Raw genomic sequence first — 15550 nt, 5'->3', positions numbered from 1 at the left:
GGGCAAGTTGTGCATAATACCAACAGCTCTTATTTTTTTGTGTATGTTTCCTTTACTAGTCTGTAAGTGCTAACAGGTATCATTCTTTAAGCAATATTTATTTTCCCGCTAACTGGCAGATTCTGACAATATAATGTATTAAATTGATTGATAATTAAATGATAATTGAATCCATTAACAAGTTGATAATTGAATAAATTAATCTTTTAAAGGAAACATTAAAACTGAAATTATGAGACACATATCTCCCATTGACTTCTTGCAAACATTCATTATATTAGAATATTCTAGCATCTTCTGTTAGAAGACTTAAAGATGCCCAATCAATACTTCTCTTCCTGGTACAGAAGGAAGACCAAGTTTTGAAGCAGTGGATATTGTAAAGATTAGCAGGCAGAGAACTAAAACTACCTTTATGTTACCTATATAAGCTATGTTCTCCTGTGTCAGCTGAGGTAAGGGCCAGTGGTTACTACCTCTCTGTCCCCCGAGGTCACACCTTGCGCTCCATTGGAAGGAGGCTTGGGTCTGAAGGAGAAACCCTTAACCAGGTGTAGAGAGAAGCAGGAAGGAAAGCTCCTCCAGCTCCCTTCCTGAAGCCGGGGGCCTTGTCTGTAGCCCACTAAGTAGGAAACCCCTTGCCTCCAGGGACAAAGGAGGCCCGGAAAGCTCTGAAATGGATTAGATCGATTCAGTCAAAATCTGCTACAAGGCCATTCACTTCCGTGTCTGTTTCCCATCATAATGTCAGCTATGATCCATCCAATACAGCTCACCAGAGATTTCACGGTGGGATCAAGTCACAAAGTTAAGATACTGCAGTGAAAATCACCAGCCTGGTAGAGATGGCCCATCACAGGGAGGCAGAGAGGTCGTGAATGAGAAGACGAATCCCAAACCTGACACCTGAGGAATAATCTTGGAGCTGAGTGACCTTGGCCCAGTTACCTCGCCTCCTTGTATTTCAGTTTATCCATAAAATAGATAATAATAGCACTTGCGGATAGGATTGCTGCGGCTAGTGAATGAATGAATTCATATAAAGAGCTTAGAACTAATGCTCGGCACATAGCTAAACGCGTTCATCACAACTTCAGGAAAAGTTTTTGAATATAAACCCTTTCCTATTATGAAACTCTCAGGAGTTATTTAAAATTCAGATTCAGTTCCCCTGGCAAGGCATGAAAGTTCAGGGCGGTAGACCCATATCAAATTATCCTGGTGGGTGTTAGCATTCCGATGATGTTTTTGTCCTGTCTTGTTTTCTTTGTTGTAGCTGGAGAGGTCTCCTCACCTGGGGGCTGCTGGGGTGGTGCCTTCAGCAAGCTGCATCCTGGCTCACTCTCACTAGAATGTGTGTGGTTTCCTCCGGGTTCCAGCAGTTCTAGTAGTTCAGTAGTAAGACTCTCCTGAGCCTCACTTGATTCGAGAATCTAAATAAGACACCCTGGAGTATCAGAGTGTCAACGTGAAATCTGCCTCAGCTCTCCAGGTGCTAATTCTAAGCAAAAATTGTTCCCAGCATTTCATGCTTGTGAAGGAGGGAAGGAGACAGTATAGGCCGGCGTGGGCGTCCATTGGTACTGCTTGTTGAGAGTCTGGGACCTTAGCTCATAACACTTGACAGGGAAAGGTCACCGCTAGCCAGGGGGCTAGTCTGGGTGCTTTGGGGTTGGGGAGCCACCTGTACAGATTTTCCTCCTCTTTCAGGAAGTGGCATCAAGACACTGGCCTTCCCTGAGAGCTTTAGAAATGTGCACTGGAGGCAGCCGGGTTACTGGGTCTTTCTTTGTTCTCTGTGTGTGTGGGTCTGTTTCTTCCTGGAGCCCTGTTTCTGGCATTCTCAGGCTGGATGGTGTCTGTGCTGTGCTGAGGGACGGGGCCTCTGGAAGGCCTGGGCCGAGAAGTCGATGCCGGAACACAGCGTGGCTGCCATCGCCTATCACGTGGACTCGCTGAGGCCTGGGACCTCCATCTCAGGGAGGTCGTTTCCCTGTTTGCACTTGCTTCAATGGGGTGTTTTCAGCAGATCCTGGAGGGCGTGTGGGTGCATGGGAAGCCCGTGTCCTTAAGGGCCATCGGGGAAAGAGCTTGGCCCTGTGCACAGCTGTCTGCCACAGGGTTGACTGTGGCCTTCTGCTCTGCAAGATGGCGTGGGACTTCAGGAATTGCTGGTCCTCTCCTGTCCCCCTCTCTAAGGAAGGTTCAGTTGAGGGTCAGTTTAATCAGCTTCTCACATCGGTCCTTGTCCTTCTGGGTTCCTTAGTGGATTCTTTACATCGTGATAGATTTTTTTTTCCCCTTTATGTTTCTTTAGTGTTTTTTTTTTTTTTTTGCGGGGGAGGGACGAGTTCTTCCAGGTGAGAGATCAAATCAGTGCATTCTGGGACCACTGGGGACATCCATTGTTCCAGCAAGTCCTTGTTTTCTCTGCTGCACTGGGCAGTCTCACCCAGGAGAGAGTCCCCTGTCAGAGCGCCGGCCTGGCCCTGCTGGGTTTTCCTTGAACGTGTTTCCTTTCTGCTTGTTTCTCTGTCTTGTCCCGATTCCAGCAGCTCCCGAGTATGTTTCCTCAGAGCCCAAGCAGTGCTCCTATCCCACCTCATCTGCCCCAGCCGGCTGCGCCTCCTGTTGCTGTCCCCTGTCAGGAGCCTGCCTCGGGCTGGGAAGGTCCAGCTCGTCACCCACTCTCCCTGTGTGTCCATCAGCTTTCTGCCACTGTGACCGACAGAAGGGTTGCTGGGTTCATTGCCTTGGGCCTGTGTGTGACGAGGCTGCAAGTCACGGGAAGCATGTGGGGAACAGAGAGGAGGGGCTTGCAGGGCCATGACCCTGCTCCTAGAGGACCTTCGACCCTTGACCCAGTGCGGGGGGCTGGGTCAAGCCTTCAGCTCGAGGCCTCTCAGGAACATTTAAGATGCAAACCATAACACAAGGGGGGACCTAAAAGTGTGTTTCTCCATAGTTCCTGGGACTGGACCCTAGTTCTGTTGGAAGGGACACTTCTAGTCTGCTGATGTCTTCCCTGTCTTCCTTTATTAGTACATTTTTAAGGCTCCCATAAGGAGAAAGATTTAGCTTCCCCATTTTAAATACCTTCTCGTGTGGAGCTCAGGGTGTCTCCATTTGTTTTTTTTTTTTTTTTTTGGTCTGTTTCACCTGGCCTTCAAGGTTTCCTGTTCTCCTTCAGCTTTTACTTGTTCCCGTCCCTCTTTCCTCTGTGGTAAAATTTAGCATTTTAACCAATTTTATCTTAAGTGTTAAGTGTGTTCCTATTGTATAGGCATTGCCCCATCCATCTCCAGAGCACTTTCATCTTGCACAACTGTGGCTGCACACCAGTAAGCACTAATGACTCATTCCCTGTCTGCCAGCCCTTGGAAAGTAGTAATCTACTTTCTGTCTTTAAACGCTGGGTCCTTCGTATAAAGGGGATCAAGTAGTGTTTGTCATGTTTCTGGCTTGTTTCACTTAGCACAGTGTTTTCAGGATTTGTCTGTGTTAATAGCATGCATCAAAATTTCATTCCTCTTGAAGACTGCAGACTATTCCATAGTATGTACATCCTGTTTTCTTTATTCATCCATTCATGGATGGACATCTGGGTTCATTTCACTTTTTGGCTCTTGTGGACAATGCTACTATGAAGATGAGTGTACAGGTATCTTCTTGAGGCCCTGTGACCACTTTTGAGTAAATAACTATAGAAGTGCAGTTGCTAAATTAATGGTACTTTTATGTTTAATTTTAGTGTTTGCTTCCACAGTACCTTTGCTAGCCTCATTCTTGCCTTGGCCACACCAGTTGAAGTACACACTGTGCCCATGTTGGTGAAAGTCAAGCTTTAGCAGCCTCCATTATAAAGCTTGACCTTGTCTACGGCCATACCACCCTGAACGCGCCCGATCTCGTCTGATAAAGCTTGACCTTTTGCTGAGCCAGGGCCCTGTTTCAGGGCCTGAGCCCGACCTGCAGGATCTACTTGCCATTTGCTTCTGGGCCAGCAGCATCCAGTTGTATAAAAATAGCTACGTGCCTTTGGACAGATCCGAGATCGCTGCATGACCTACCAAGGTCCCTCACAGCTGTTCTGAACCTGCCAGCCCAGGTCGTAGTAATTAAAAAATAAGTTATTTTCCCAAGCGTAAAAACCAAGGTGTTGTGCGATTCGGGTCAGCTCTACTCGGTTGCACCAAAGTCCTATTATCTAAAGGGTTAACTTGTTCTCAGATTGCTTTTGGTCTGTTAGGGTTTCTAGCACTTTCAGGAGATGGGAGGCAGCATGCCTTAAATGACCCTTCTTCTTTTTTCTTGGGTCCTGAATCAATTGTGAAATCACACAAAACGAAATTGAAGTGTTGCGGGGGGGGAATCCCTTCTCTCAGAAACCAAAGGAGTGAGGAAGAGGAGTTTCCTTCTAACAACTTTAATGTGGGAAACAATGCTTCCCACGTTTGTTTATTGTAGTTTGACTAAATAAATGCATCACTTGTGAAGAATCAAATAAAAACAAAAAACTCTCCCTTTGAGGCTGTCGGTTGGTGTATGTGGCTCACTTAATGCTCATAATTTTGCTGTGAATTCAGTAAGTCTATTTTGTAGAAGCCGAAGTTTAGTCTTAGGGTGGGAAGAGAATGTCCCCTTGGGTTTACGGCTGGGGTTTGACCTTGAATCTGTGTTGACCACAAAGCCACTGCTGCCTTTTCTAAAATGATGTGGATAAGAAAAAATGTTATACGTATTACTAACCCTTTTTTCCCTTAAAACAAAACTACAAAGTTCATTCCAGCCAGTTCCCAGTTTTTGCAGAATGTTTCTGTGAGTCGTTCTGACAATGCAGGCACATTTTGTTGGTGACTAACTTCAGAATGGAAGGGCAGGGGTGGGGGTTGAAACAATTATTGTTTCATGTCGGGGTCAAATAACTGTGTGGTGCTTGCTAAGAGTTCAGCTGAGCCTGTCTGTCACGCAGGAAGCACTAAATGAGGAGTTTGGTTGTGCAGTCTGCGTGTTATGTGGAAGGGGCCTGAGAGCTCTCATTTAATACAAGATCTTTGGTGTGCAGACTCCAGTGGACACAGCTCCGTGGGTGGGGGACGGGGACAGAATCTGTGTTCCTGTTGAAACAGAGGTAGCATAAGAGATTGATGAAGAGCTCCAAAATGTAGCATTCAGAACTGGCAAGGAGAAAAGAGTGTCTAAGAAAAATGGACTGTAAGGTTGGCACTTATCTAAGTAAATTTCATAATAATATTCCTTAAATGAAAGGTTTTTGTGTGTGAGTGTTACCTTGAAATCATGATTCTAGTGCCTTGAACATTCTCTTTGGATTAGTGTAGTGTACAGATTCTTGTCTACTTCTGTTAAGTTTCGTCTCGTTAATACAAGTCATTTAAAATGACTTTTTTTTTTTTTTTGCACCCAATCCCTCAAATTCGCTGTGCTTATAAGACCATCAGTTTCTTAGCAAGTGGAGGGAGATGATTTCTTTCCTCTTGACTAGTTTCCCAAACTCCTACCCACTTCACCACCACAAAATCACGGGAGTACATTCCTTAAGAGAATGGGGTTTTAGCATTTCTTTTTCTTATCTGTTGCATTTTATTGGCATTATATTCAATTATGTGCCTTTGTGTTGATGAATGCTTAGGCCTGTAAGCACCTAGGAGGAGTAGACTTGGTATAGACCCCCTGTACCGGGAGAAAGTGCTCAAGTACTGACTTTTTTGCATGAAAAGACCAGGAACATCCCCTGCCCCATTTTCCCACTGACTGGCCCCAGGATCTTTGATAAGTCACTTCCTCAAACTACATTTCCTCCCATCTTCTAAAAAGGAATACTTTCACATACTTTATATGAAGATTATTAAGAAAATATGAACTAAGATGTTAAAGTAATATGGGAGGTTTCAAAAACTGAGAATTAGGGTTTTGTTCATTTTTCTCTCATAATTTGCCCAGGCACACGTGGATTATTAGGCCATGTCCTGCTCTCACTGAGTGCTCAGTTGGCTCCTTAATGCTAGTCTGAGTAGTTGCTTCAGATGGCTCGTTTTGCTCATAGTTTCTTTTTAAAAGTTTCATTCTTTGTGAAAAGCACGAACTTGTAGATTTCTCTTAGAAAATTCAGCATGCTGCACGGGCAGTTTGGAGGTGCTAGGACTCCCCCTTGTGGGATTCTGAGATGTACTCTACAGCAAAGAAATGAAGCCCCAGGGTTTGCTTCCCTGCCCTAGAAATCTGTCATCCCAGGTGCTTCAAGATCTGAGACCTTTTGAGCCCATTATTGACATCACAGGTCCGATGGTTCAGGGTCCACAAACTTTGTTCATTAGCAAAATTATTTAAAATGTTATATAAATAAAACGATGACTAGGCCATGTATAAAATATGAAACGAATAAATTTCGTCTTTAGACTTGGATCCCATCTCCTAGAGATCTCGTAATGTATATGGAAATAGTTCCAAGTCCCCCTGCCCAAAATCTGAAATAGTTCTGGTGCCAAGCATTTTGAATAGAGTGTATTTTTGTCATGCTTCTAGCTAATTTTGTCATGCTTAAAATGTCATAGATTATAAATTTATCCATGTAGAAATTTACCAAAAGGACAAACTATTAGGCTTTAAGTCATATCAAGTTACTGGACATAGGGCTTTTAACCATATTCAAAATCAGAATTTTGAACTTCTATTTAATTTCTCTCTACTCAAACATTTAAGGGAAAAGATGTAGTTGCAGATTCCTTTAAAAGAATCTTAATTATAAATGTGTACTTTGAAAGTATGCTGATTTTTTTTAAACTTTGAATAGTTCAGATCAGAAGTACACCAAATGTCAGGTTTGGTATATAACCTATTATAGGTATTTTAAAATTATTTTTACTTTCTTCCCATTCCCAGTTTGCCCAGCCCCACTGTGATTATGACTGCGTGCCAACTGTTCTGTTGATTTGCTAACTGCATGTTGAGTACCTAATGACTTTGTGATAGAAGCACAGACTGGGTGCTTGTGGTCTGCTGGGGAGGGTGACCTTGACCAGTTTGTTACATTATAATGAGGAGTGTTAAGGTCAGGTACAAGGTGCTGTAGGTGTGGTAGTGCTATTGTAGCACAAAAGCAAGTACAGAAAGGAACAGGCAGGTCTGGGTTCCAATAGAACTTTGTTTACAGAAGCAGGAAGTGGGCCGGAGTTAGCCTGTCGCCTAGTTTGCCAGCCCTGGAAGTCTGTATTTAAGAATGAAGACACATGGATGGGTTCAGGGGCTTCTGAGGAGGAACAGTTACTCTAACTTGGTTCTGGATTTGAAGGTGGCGTGAAGTTGGTGTTGGGTCTCTGGCTCACACAACCATATGAATAATGGTACAGTTGATGAATATGGGTCTTAAGATATGGGACGCAGCCAAGGTGGCTGCTTGGGGGGTGTTGGACTGTGGGTGTGCGGAAAGATCCGAGTTTGAGAAATAAATGCTGGAGGCTTCGCCTTGTCAGAGAGCTTCCTCAGGAAGAGAGAGGAGGGCCAGGATGGCCTCCAGAATTACTCCAGGGTCTGGTGGTTGGAGAGGAGGAAAGGAGCCAGAGAGGGACAAGTGGTTAATGTTCTTCACTGAGGCCGAAGGAGGCAAGAGCAAAAGGAGCAGCTCCTTTGGTTGGCTTCTTGCAGACCATTTGAAACTGTGGTTAAAGCATTTTTAGAAAGTTACTGGCTTTTTTGGTATATGTCCTTGGTGGAGGGATTTTTTCATAGAAAGACAAATTTAAAAATCGAGTTCTTAGGATTTTAGGTTCACTGTATAAATCTTATTATTCTCTTTAAGAAAACTAGTGGTTACTAGCAACTTTGGAAAAGTGCCTTTGACTAACATTTGGTCCCGTTGATAAGCTTGGCTTTACTGTACATAGTTTTATTACATTGAAAATGTAGTGTGTTTTATTCTCTTCTGTACTTCAACTGTCTGAATGTCAACTGAAGTAACCCCCCCCCCCCCCAGCTGGGGATTGAAACCAAGGACTCAAAAATGCTCAACACACATTTTACCACTGAGCTACTAAAATGTTTTTCTATATATGTACTTGAGTAAGTCTTACAGATTACATGATTGTGAGTCGGCTTCATAATGCATCTTCCTGGAGTTCACAGATGCTCACACACTGTGTAAGGCAGCCTGGGTTTGGGGAGTGTGTTTTACCCAGCTGAGATTTCCCAATGCTCTGATGTGTTCCCAGGTCAAGTACATAGAGTCCTGGTGCCAGAGACGTCAAACTTGAGGAAATTTTATGGCCCAGGTTCTTTAGATTCACATGCTGCACTTAATATCCAGGGTATTCACATTTGTCTGCAGCCCCTACCCTCCTACCCAAATGGCTGTGTCCCTCGATTGGATTTTTCCTTTTCCTTGCAGATAGGTTGGGATTGTTCCATGTGCCTAAGATCTTGGAACCTGACAAAGTCCTGCATTCTTTTCTCATAGTTTTGTCTCTTCCCTCCATAGCACTTCCGATATTAAAATGATAGCTAGTTTAATTGTGGGTGTTATCTTTTATAGTTTTGTCTGACTTGAGGGTCAGGGTCATGGCTTCTAAAGGTATGGATAGAAGGCACACTTGAAAACAATTATTTGACTGTTACTGTGTAAACCTACTTTAAACTCCCGCGATTGAACAGAATGTTCTACATGCATTGGAAGCGCTGAATGTACAGTGTTCTATGTATAGTTAGAACATATTCACCTGCTTATTGCCATGCTGAGAATTTTCATGTTGCCCAAGAAAGAATTTGTGATTTCCTTTAGAAAGTAAACCCAGTGCTCGCTTCGGCAGCACATATACTAAAATTGGAATGATACAGAGAAGATTAGCATGGCCCCTGCACAAGGATGACACGCAAATTCGTGAAGCATTCCATATTTTTTCAAGAGCTTTGTAATGTTGTGAACAACCAATAAAAAAATAAAATAAAATAAAATAGCTATACCATTTTACACTTCTATCAGCAAAATATACATATAGCTATATACATGCTTGCTAACATTGGGACTTTTAAATTTTTGCTATTCTAAGAGGTATGTAGTATAATTTCGTGCTGATTTTTATTTGAAGTTCTTTGATGAGTAATGATGTAAGGCATCTTTACATAATACTTACTGGTAATACATAGATCTTCTTTTGTAAAATATCTACTCCATTTTAACCATTTTCTTATTGGAATCCTAAGAGTCCTTTGCCTATTCTAAATGTAAGTTGTTTGTCTAATTTGTCTAATGTATGTATTGATAATATTTCCTCAGTGTGTGGTTTCCATTTCTATTTTATGTTATCTTTCAAAGAAATAAAGTTTTAATTTCATTAAGTCTAAAAAAAAAAAAAGAAAGTAAACCCAGTGGCAGCACTAATTTTTCTGTTTTGCTCACTGTTGTATTTCCAGTAAATAGAATAATGCCCAGTATTTAGCAGATACTCAAATATTTGTTGAATAAATGAGTGAATGTGGTTTCTGAATAAATGAGGAATAGTATATTATTAATGCTGGATTGTGTTTTTTACATCCTTTATAAAGTTCTTTCCCCCCCTTTTTCTTTGTAGGCAGAAACCACTAATAGTAGCCTCTTGCAAGTGCAACTGGAATGCAGTTTACATAATAAAGTGTGTCAGCAATTAAAGGTAAAATATTTAGTATTTCTTCCTTCTTCCTGTCTCTCTACTTAAAAAAACCAACAGGAATAACAGAAAACCAAACAGTCTGTCTGTTCTTGGAAATGAAGATGCTATGATCTTAAGTGCTTTTCTTTTTAAAAAATTGACATTGCAAAGTTCAGATAATTTTTTGAGTTTTCACTTTTCCCTCCTTCCCTTCAATTGCAGAATTGTTATCTGGAGTCTGATGATGTTTTGCACTTACGAATGAACGTAATTGTAACAATGGAAAATTCCTCAAAAGAATTTGAAGAAAACACACAAGATTTGTTAGATCATCTCTCTATTGTTTATGTAGCAACAGATAAATCTGAGACCTCAGGTAAGGTGAAATCTTTAAAAATTTTCATCATAGGGTTGGGGATGTAGTCAATTGTAGGTGTGCTGGCTTAGCATGTTTGAGACCCTGAGTTTAATCCCCAGTTTTGCCAAAGGGGGGAAAAATTCATTATAGTATATTTTGATTAATTTGTATTATCATTTGATAGCATTTACTTGTAGATTGTACTTAAGAGACTAAGGCAGGAGGATTGCAAGTTCAAGGCCAGCCTGGGCAACTTAGTGAAACCCTGTCTTAAAATTAAATAAATAAATAAATAAATAAAGGTTGGGTTTGTAATTCCATGGTAGAGCACCCTATTCAATCCCCAGTACCTGGGGTGGGGTGGGGTGGGGTGGGGTAGGGAGTATAACAGTAACTGGTTCTCAGCCTGCAGCTGTTAACCAGGCTATATTATTTGGGGAAGGGGCTTAAATGACCATTGCAGACTGTTCTCAGTCTCCTTGTAAATGCTTTTTTTTTTTTTTTTTCCAATGTTAAAAAAATCAAATGGCCTTGGTAGTCTAAATATTCAGTGTTTGAAGTCTGATGGCACTTTATTCCAATTTTACTGTATGGCGGCTCTGTTAACAAGTCATGCTGTTTTGTATCTTAATAGCTGAGGGCTGGTTATTCTTGGATGCCTGACAAGTTAGAGTAAAATTTTTGTGTTCGGTTCTATGAATTTAACCTCTGGATGTAGGTGTCCTATTTATCAGAAACAACCTATTCATCCGTTTGACTTTCTAAGAACTTTTGTAGGAGACACACATCCTATGATCCGTGAAATTCATAATGTGGGATTTATTATAATTCTTTGGTTATGACAGTATGTGAGTGTATATGTGTATTCATATTTTTAAAAATGGTACAAACGTATACAAAAGCATAGTTTAAAACACTTTTTTTTTTTTTTTTAATTAGCAGTCTTGCTTTTTTGTACTGGGGCTGAACCCAGGGCCTTATGCGTGCTCTGTCACTGAGCTGCACCCCAGTGCTGTTGGCAGTCTAGTCAGTCAAACATCATTTAACTTCCAGTCCTCAGAATTGGCCAGAGTAGTGATGGCCAGGTAGACATCGATGTGGAAAAGGCCCCTGCCCCATGGGGAACTTTTCCCTTGGTAAAGGCTAAAAGGAACCATGTGTTTTAAGATGCCAGGAGTTTCATTCTTTCTGAATATAGTTGTCTAAATAAGGAAATGCAGGGGTGCCCAAGCAGCAGGAAAACAGCTTTATTTGAAGCTGTCCAGGTGATTAGTGTGATGTAGAAAAGACCAGGATGACCCTAAATTCAGAATTTCTTTCCTGACTCTTGTATACCATTTTAAGAGCTGATGGTATCCGGCCTTTTTGTAAGGATCTTTTTTTGTGTATGACTTAAAAGAATACATAGAAGAAAATGGCTCCCAGTTTTGATTTCCATTTTGAAAAAAAACACAAATTATTAGGAATGTTTAATCATTAAGGTGTGGAGATGAGATGGCTCTTTGTTTTAATCTCATTGTTCTGATTCTTTTGAACAGACGAATCAGCAGTAAATATGTATATATTACATTCAGGAAACAGCCTTATATGGATACAGGTAATTATAAAATCTCACACAAAGTAGAACTTGAAATCATAAGGGTGCATCAGATTGCAGAACATGAGGGTCTTTCAGGACAGATGTGGAAACAGTTGCACACACTCTCTTTTGCTCTTCTTTAAAGCCATTCTTTTACTTGAAGCCTTATTTGAAGGGTGGGTGCCATCACCCCCTCCCTGCTGTGACAGACACATCTGCTGAGCAGTTGCTAGGTATACAGTCTCTGCTGTTTACTTATTTTAACAGAGTGGGTTTGGAATGGGTAAGTATTCTGGCTGAGAGTAGTAATGTGGACTTTTTGTTTTTGTTACAGGATGTACATCATTTCTCACAGAGAGATGCTCTGTCTCTTCAGTTTGAACCAGTCCTGCTGCCTACTTCTACAACAAACTTTACAAAGATCGCCTCTTTTAGTTGCAAAGGTACACATTTTAAAAATATTGGAGTGTCTTTTTTTGTTGTTGTCATCTAGTTGTTTGTTTGGTAATTTTTTCTGTGCAGGTACTCAAACTACAGCTGAGGCATGGTTTTAAAAAAAGCAAATGGGTTTGGTTTTAATAAACCACAGCCCTAATGTTTCTAAGAGATAGGGTGACATCAAAGCTCTTGTTGATGACACGTGTATTTTGCTATATGTATAGGATTTTGAGTTTAAAGCTTAATTTGGTGATTTGCAGGATCCAGAGGTATGTGTTTATAGGAGGGGCCACTTTCTCAGGTAGTGTAGTTGTGTAGCTCCAATTTTGTTCTCCTTTTTTTTTGCATAGAATGTGATGCAGAATGTCTAGTGACATAAACCCAGTCCTGTCTTTGGGTTCTTACGGTTAAGAAGAGTTCTGTAAAGGAATTCAAAGGGATAGGAAAACATGCCCAGCCTCATTTATTGTTAAAGAAATGTAATTTAAAGCAACAAATGAGATGTAGCTTATTACTTAGATCAATGAAGAGCGAAAGGTCGTTAATATTCTGTGTTGGTAATGATTAGGAAAGAAAACATGTTGAAGTTTTCACTGAAATATAAGTTAATGCAGGCTGTTTTGGAAGGAAAATTGACAGTCTCAATATTTAAAATGCACATATGTGCTCTTCAATCCTTAATTCTAGTTCTAGGAATGATTCTACGGATCTATTCATCTAGTATTCAAAATTGTACCTAGACTGGGTGTGGTAGTGCACACCTATAGAACCAGCTATTTGGGAGGCTGAGATGGGAGCATAGGCTGAGGCCAAGCTAGACAATACAGCAAGACCCCATCTCAAATGATAGCTACAACTAAAACAAACCTGAATCTGTTCTTTGTGACAACAGAACAATCTAAGCACCCACTGTTAGGCGACTCCTGAGCACATCTATAGAAGGGTGTACCCTGGAGCTACTGGAAAGTGTCCAAGGATATGCAGTGCAAGCAGGATGTGAAAAGTGTCCACAGGGGCTGGGGATATAGCTCAGTTGGTAGAGTGCTTGCCTCGCATGCACAAAGACCTGGGTTCAATCCCCAGCACCGCAAATTAAAAAAAAAAAAAAAAAAAAAAAAAGCATCCATGGATCCATGGAGATACAGTGCAAGCTGTATGTGGACGTGTAGGTGTTTGAAAGTGTGTCTGCATGCCTGGACGGTGCTTAAGAAAGTGCCAGCAGCGGGGCTGGGGATGTGGCTCAAGTGGTAGCGTGCTCGCCTGGCGTGCGTGCGGCCCGGGTTCGATCCTCAGCACCACATACCAACAAAGATGTTGTGTCTGCCGAGAACTGAAAATAAATATTAAAAAAAATTCCCCCCCCCCTCTCTCTCTCTTTCTTTCTCCCTCCCTCTCCTCTTTCTAAAAAAAAGAAAGTGCCAGCAGTTGCCTCTCTTAAGATAATTACAAAGGCTGGGCAAAGTTCACATTAGAATCACATTTTTTATTTGAGTATTTGAATTTCTGTTTTTGCACTGTATATATAACTTTAAAAAGGAGAGTTAAGATTCAACACCAATGAGCTTCATTTTTCACTTTTGTCATCTGGCAGATCTAAGGACTTTCTTCTTATTTATGATGAAGACAGATCTTTGTAAAAGAAATCCCCAAGTAATGACCCACCGCCTCCCATCAGGAAGAAATTAGAGATTGGTTTAGAGAGGGGGAGCGGTGGGAGGTAGACACCATATTCCAGATAACTGGAACAAGCTAGTGGAGATAGACAGGAGCATTTGAGAGAGCATGCTGCCATATATACAAGATTCACTATTTTAATGGTGATAAAAAATGAATTAAAAAGTGATAAATAAAAACTTGGGCTGGGGTTGTAGCTCTGTGGTAGAGGGCTTGCCTAGCCTGTGTGAGGCAATCTTCAGCACCACATAAAAATAAATAAATGTAAGTATTGTGTCCGTCTACAACTAAAAAAAAATTAAAAAAAAAAACTTTAAGAAAAAGTTATAAAAACTATACCTTATATTTTGTTCAGATTTAATGAAAGGAAATATTTATGCTTCACTTTAAAAAAAATTTTTTTTAAATATCTAAAGCAGCTATGTCCTGTGGCAGTGGGATGATAGAAGATGTGAAGAAATCAAAAATCACTCCAACACTAGAAGCATGCCTCTCCTCTCCGGTGGTGCAGGGGTAGGTTCATTCTGCTTTCCCTGAGGTCATATGGGTTTTTTTCCTCCCCTAGTAGGTCTTCAGAACTATAGCTCATGTGAGTCCTATGGGTCTTTTCCTGGACTTTCTTTGCTGTGCATTCACACTGCTAATAAGCAGGGAGAGGTGCCTTGGCAGAATGGGAAAGAGTAACTAAATAATTCAGTCTGAAGTAGGTTCTGGGCCAGGCTGCCAGGTGTGAGGGAAGGAGTGCTCAGATGGTGTTTTCTGAGTAGAATTTGGGTCCTGCTTTTGTCCTGGTAGCTTTTGTCCTGAGCTGCCCTGGTCATGGTGGGGCCACTTTGCCCTGGCCCTCAGGTGTTGCAGGTGTGAACAGATGGTTCAGGAGGTGATTGCTGTGGTGGTTGGCAACATCCATAATATCTTGTGGCATCCCCCGTTGGCACCTGGGTCTCCCTAGAGTGCTGTGGTTCTCTGCACTTGGGCTGATGGCATGCGTGTCTTCTGCTCACAGGTATTTCAGAGTGGACCCTTCTGCAGCCCAGTTTCATGTGGAGAGTCACGAGAACACATCAGGAGTGTGGTCAATATGGTACCTCAACCATTTTGACCGTAACATTGTGTTAAAGGATGTGTTTGTTTCCAAGGAGGCTAGGCACATTTTAAAGGTATGTATGGTGTTTTTCTTCCAGTGTTAACCTATTTTAAGCTTTGTTCAAAGTCAAATGTGATGAAATTCATATCTATAAAATTTAATTTTGGCTGGGCGTGGTGGCATATGCCTTTAATCCCAGCGGCTCGGGAGGCTGAGGCAGGGGGATCACAAGTTCAAAGCCAGCTTCAGCAAAAGCAAGGTGCTAAGCAACTCAGTGAGCCTCTGTCTCTAAGTAAAATACAAAAAGGCTGGGAATGTGGCTCAGTGGTTGAGTGTCCCTGAGTTCAATCCCCAGTACCCCACCCCCCAAAAAAACTCATTAATTTTGACCTATTTTTAAAGCAACTCTTTTTCTTTAAAAACCTTTAGAATTACTTCTAGGATCGCTCTCTTTTTTTCAAACACAATTGTTTCATGGATCTCAAAATGAGCATCATTATATTCTGTAAGAATATTTACTCTTAACTATTACTCAAAAATGTTATAATACATGATTTCTATAAACAAGATTGTGTATAGTAATTATATACCTTATTTGTGGTAAAATATAGTAGGCTTTTGAAAATGCCATTTATGATCACTTGAAGATTACTTTTATGAAATTTAAAATACGGGCATATTAAGCAGTATTTGAAACCTATCATTTCTATAAGAAATGTTTCCGTCCTTGATCTGGAATGAATTGAGTCAAATTGTGCTTTTCCAAAATATGGAAG

At 41.2% G+C, this 15550-nt stretch overlaps 1 protein-coding gene across 9 annotated transcripts in view; it reads left to right on the top strand.

Moving 5' to 3' along the window:
- TMEM131L (transmembrane 131 like) overlaps window positions 1-15550 on the top strand; it is a 168119-nt gene that overhangs the window by 97750 nt on the left and 54819 nt on the right. For 8 of the 9 annotated variants that reach the window (XM_081303980.1, XM_081303977.1, XM_081303976.1 and 5 more), the window contains 6 exons: window positions 9582-9659; window positions 9861-10014; window positions 11535-11593; window positions 11910-12018; window positions 14104-14200; window positions 14694-14847. In XM_081303980.1, the coding sequence (XP_081160106.1) occupies window positions 9582-9659; window positions 9861-10014; window positions 11535-11593; window positions 11910-12018; window positions 14104-14200; window positions 14694-14847 (651 nt within the window). The remainder of the gene's footprint in view (window positions 1-9581; window positions 9660-9860; window positions 10015-11534; window positions 11594-11909; window positions 12019-14103; window positions 14201-14693; window positions 14848-15550) is intronic. The other variant, XM_081303975.1, reaches the window with a different exon arrangement.

The sequence above is a fragment of the Spermophilus citellus genome, assembly GCF_964194105.1.
Source record: "Spermophilus citellus genome assembly, chromosome: 8".
Classification (NCBI taxonomy): Eukaryota; Metazoa; Chordata; class Mammalia; order Rodentia; family Sciuridae; genus Spermophilus; species Spermophilus citellus.
The sequence above is the reverse complement of the archived record's forward strand: the minus strand, read 5'-3'. Positions and strand labels throughout refer to the sequence as shown.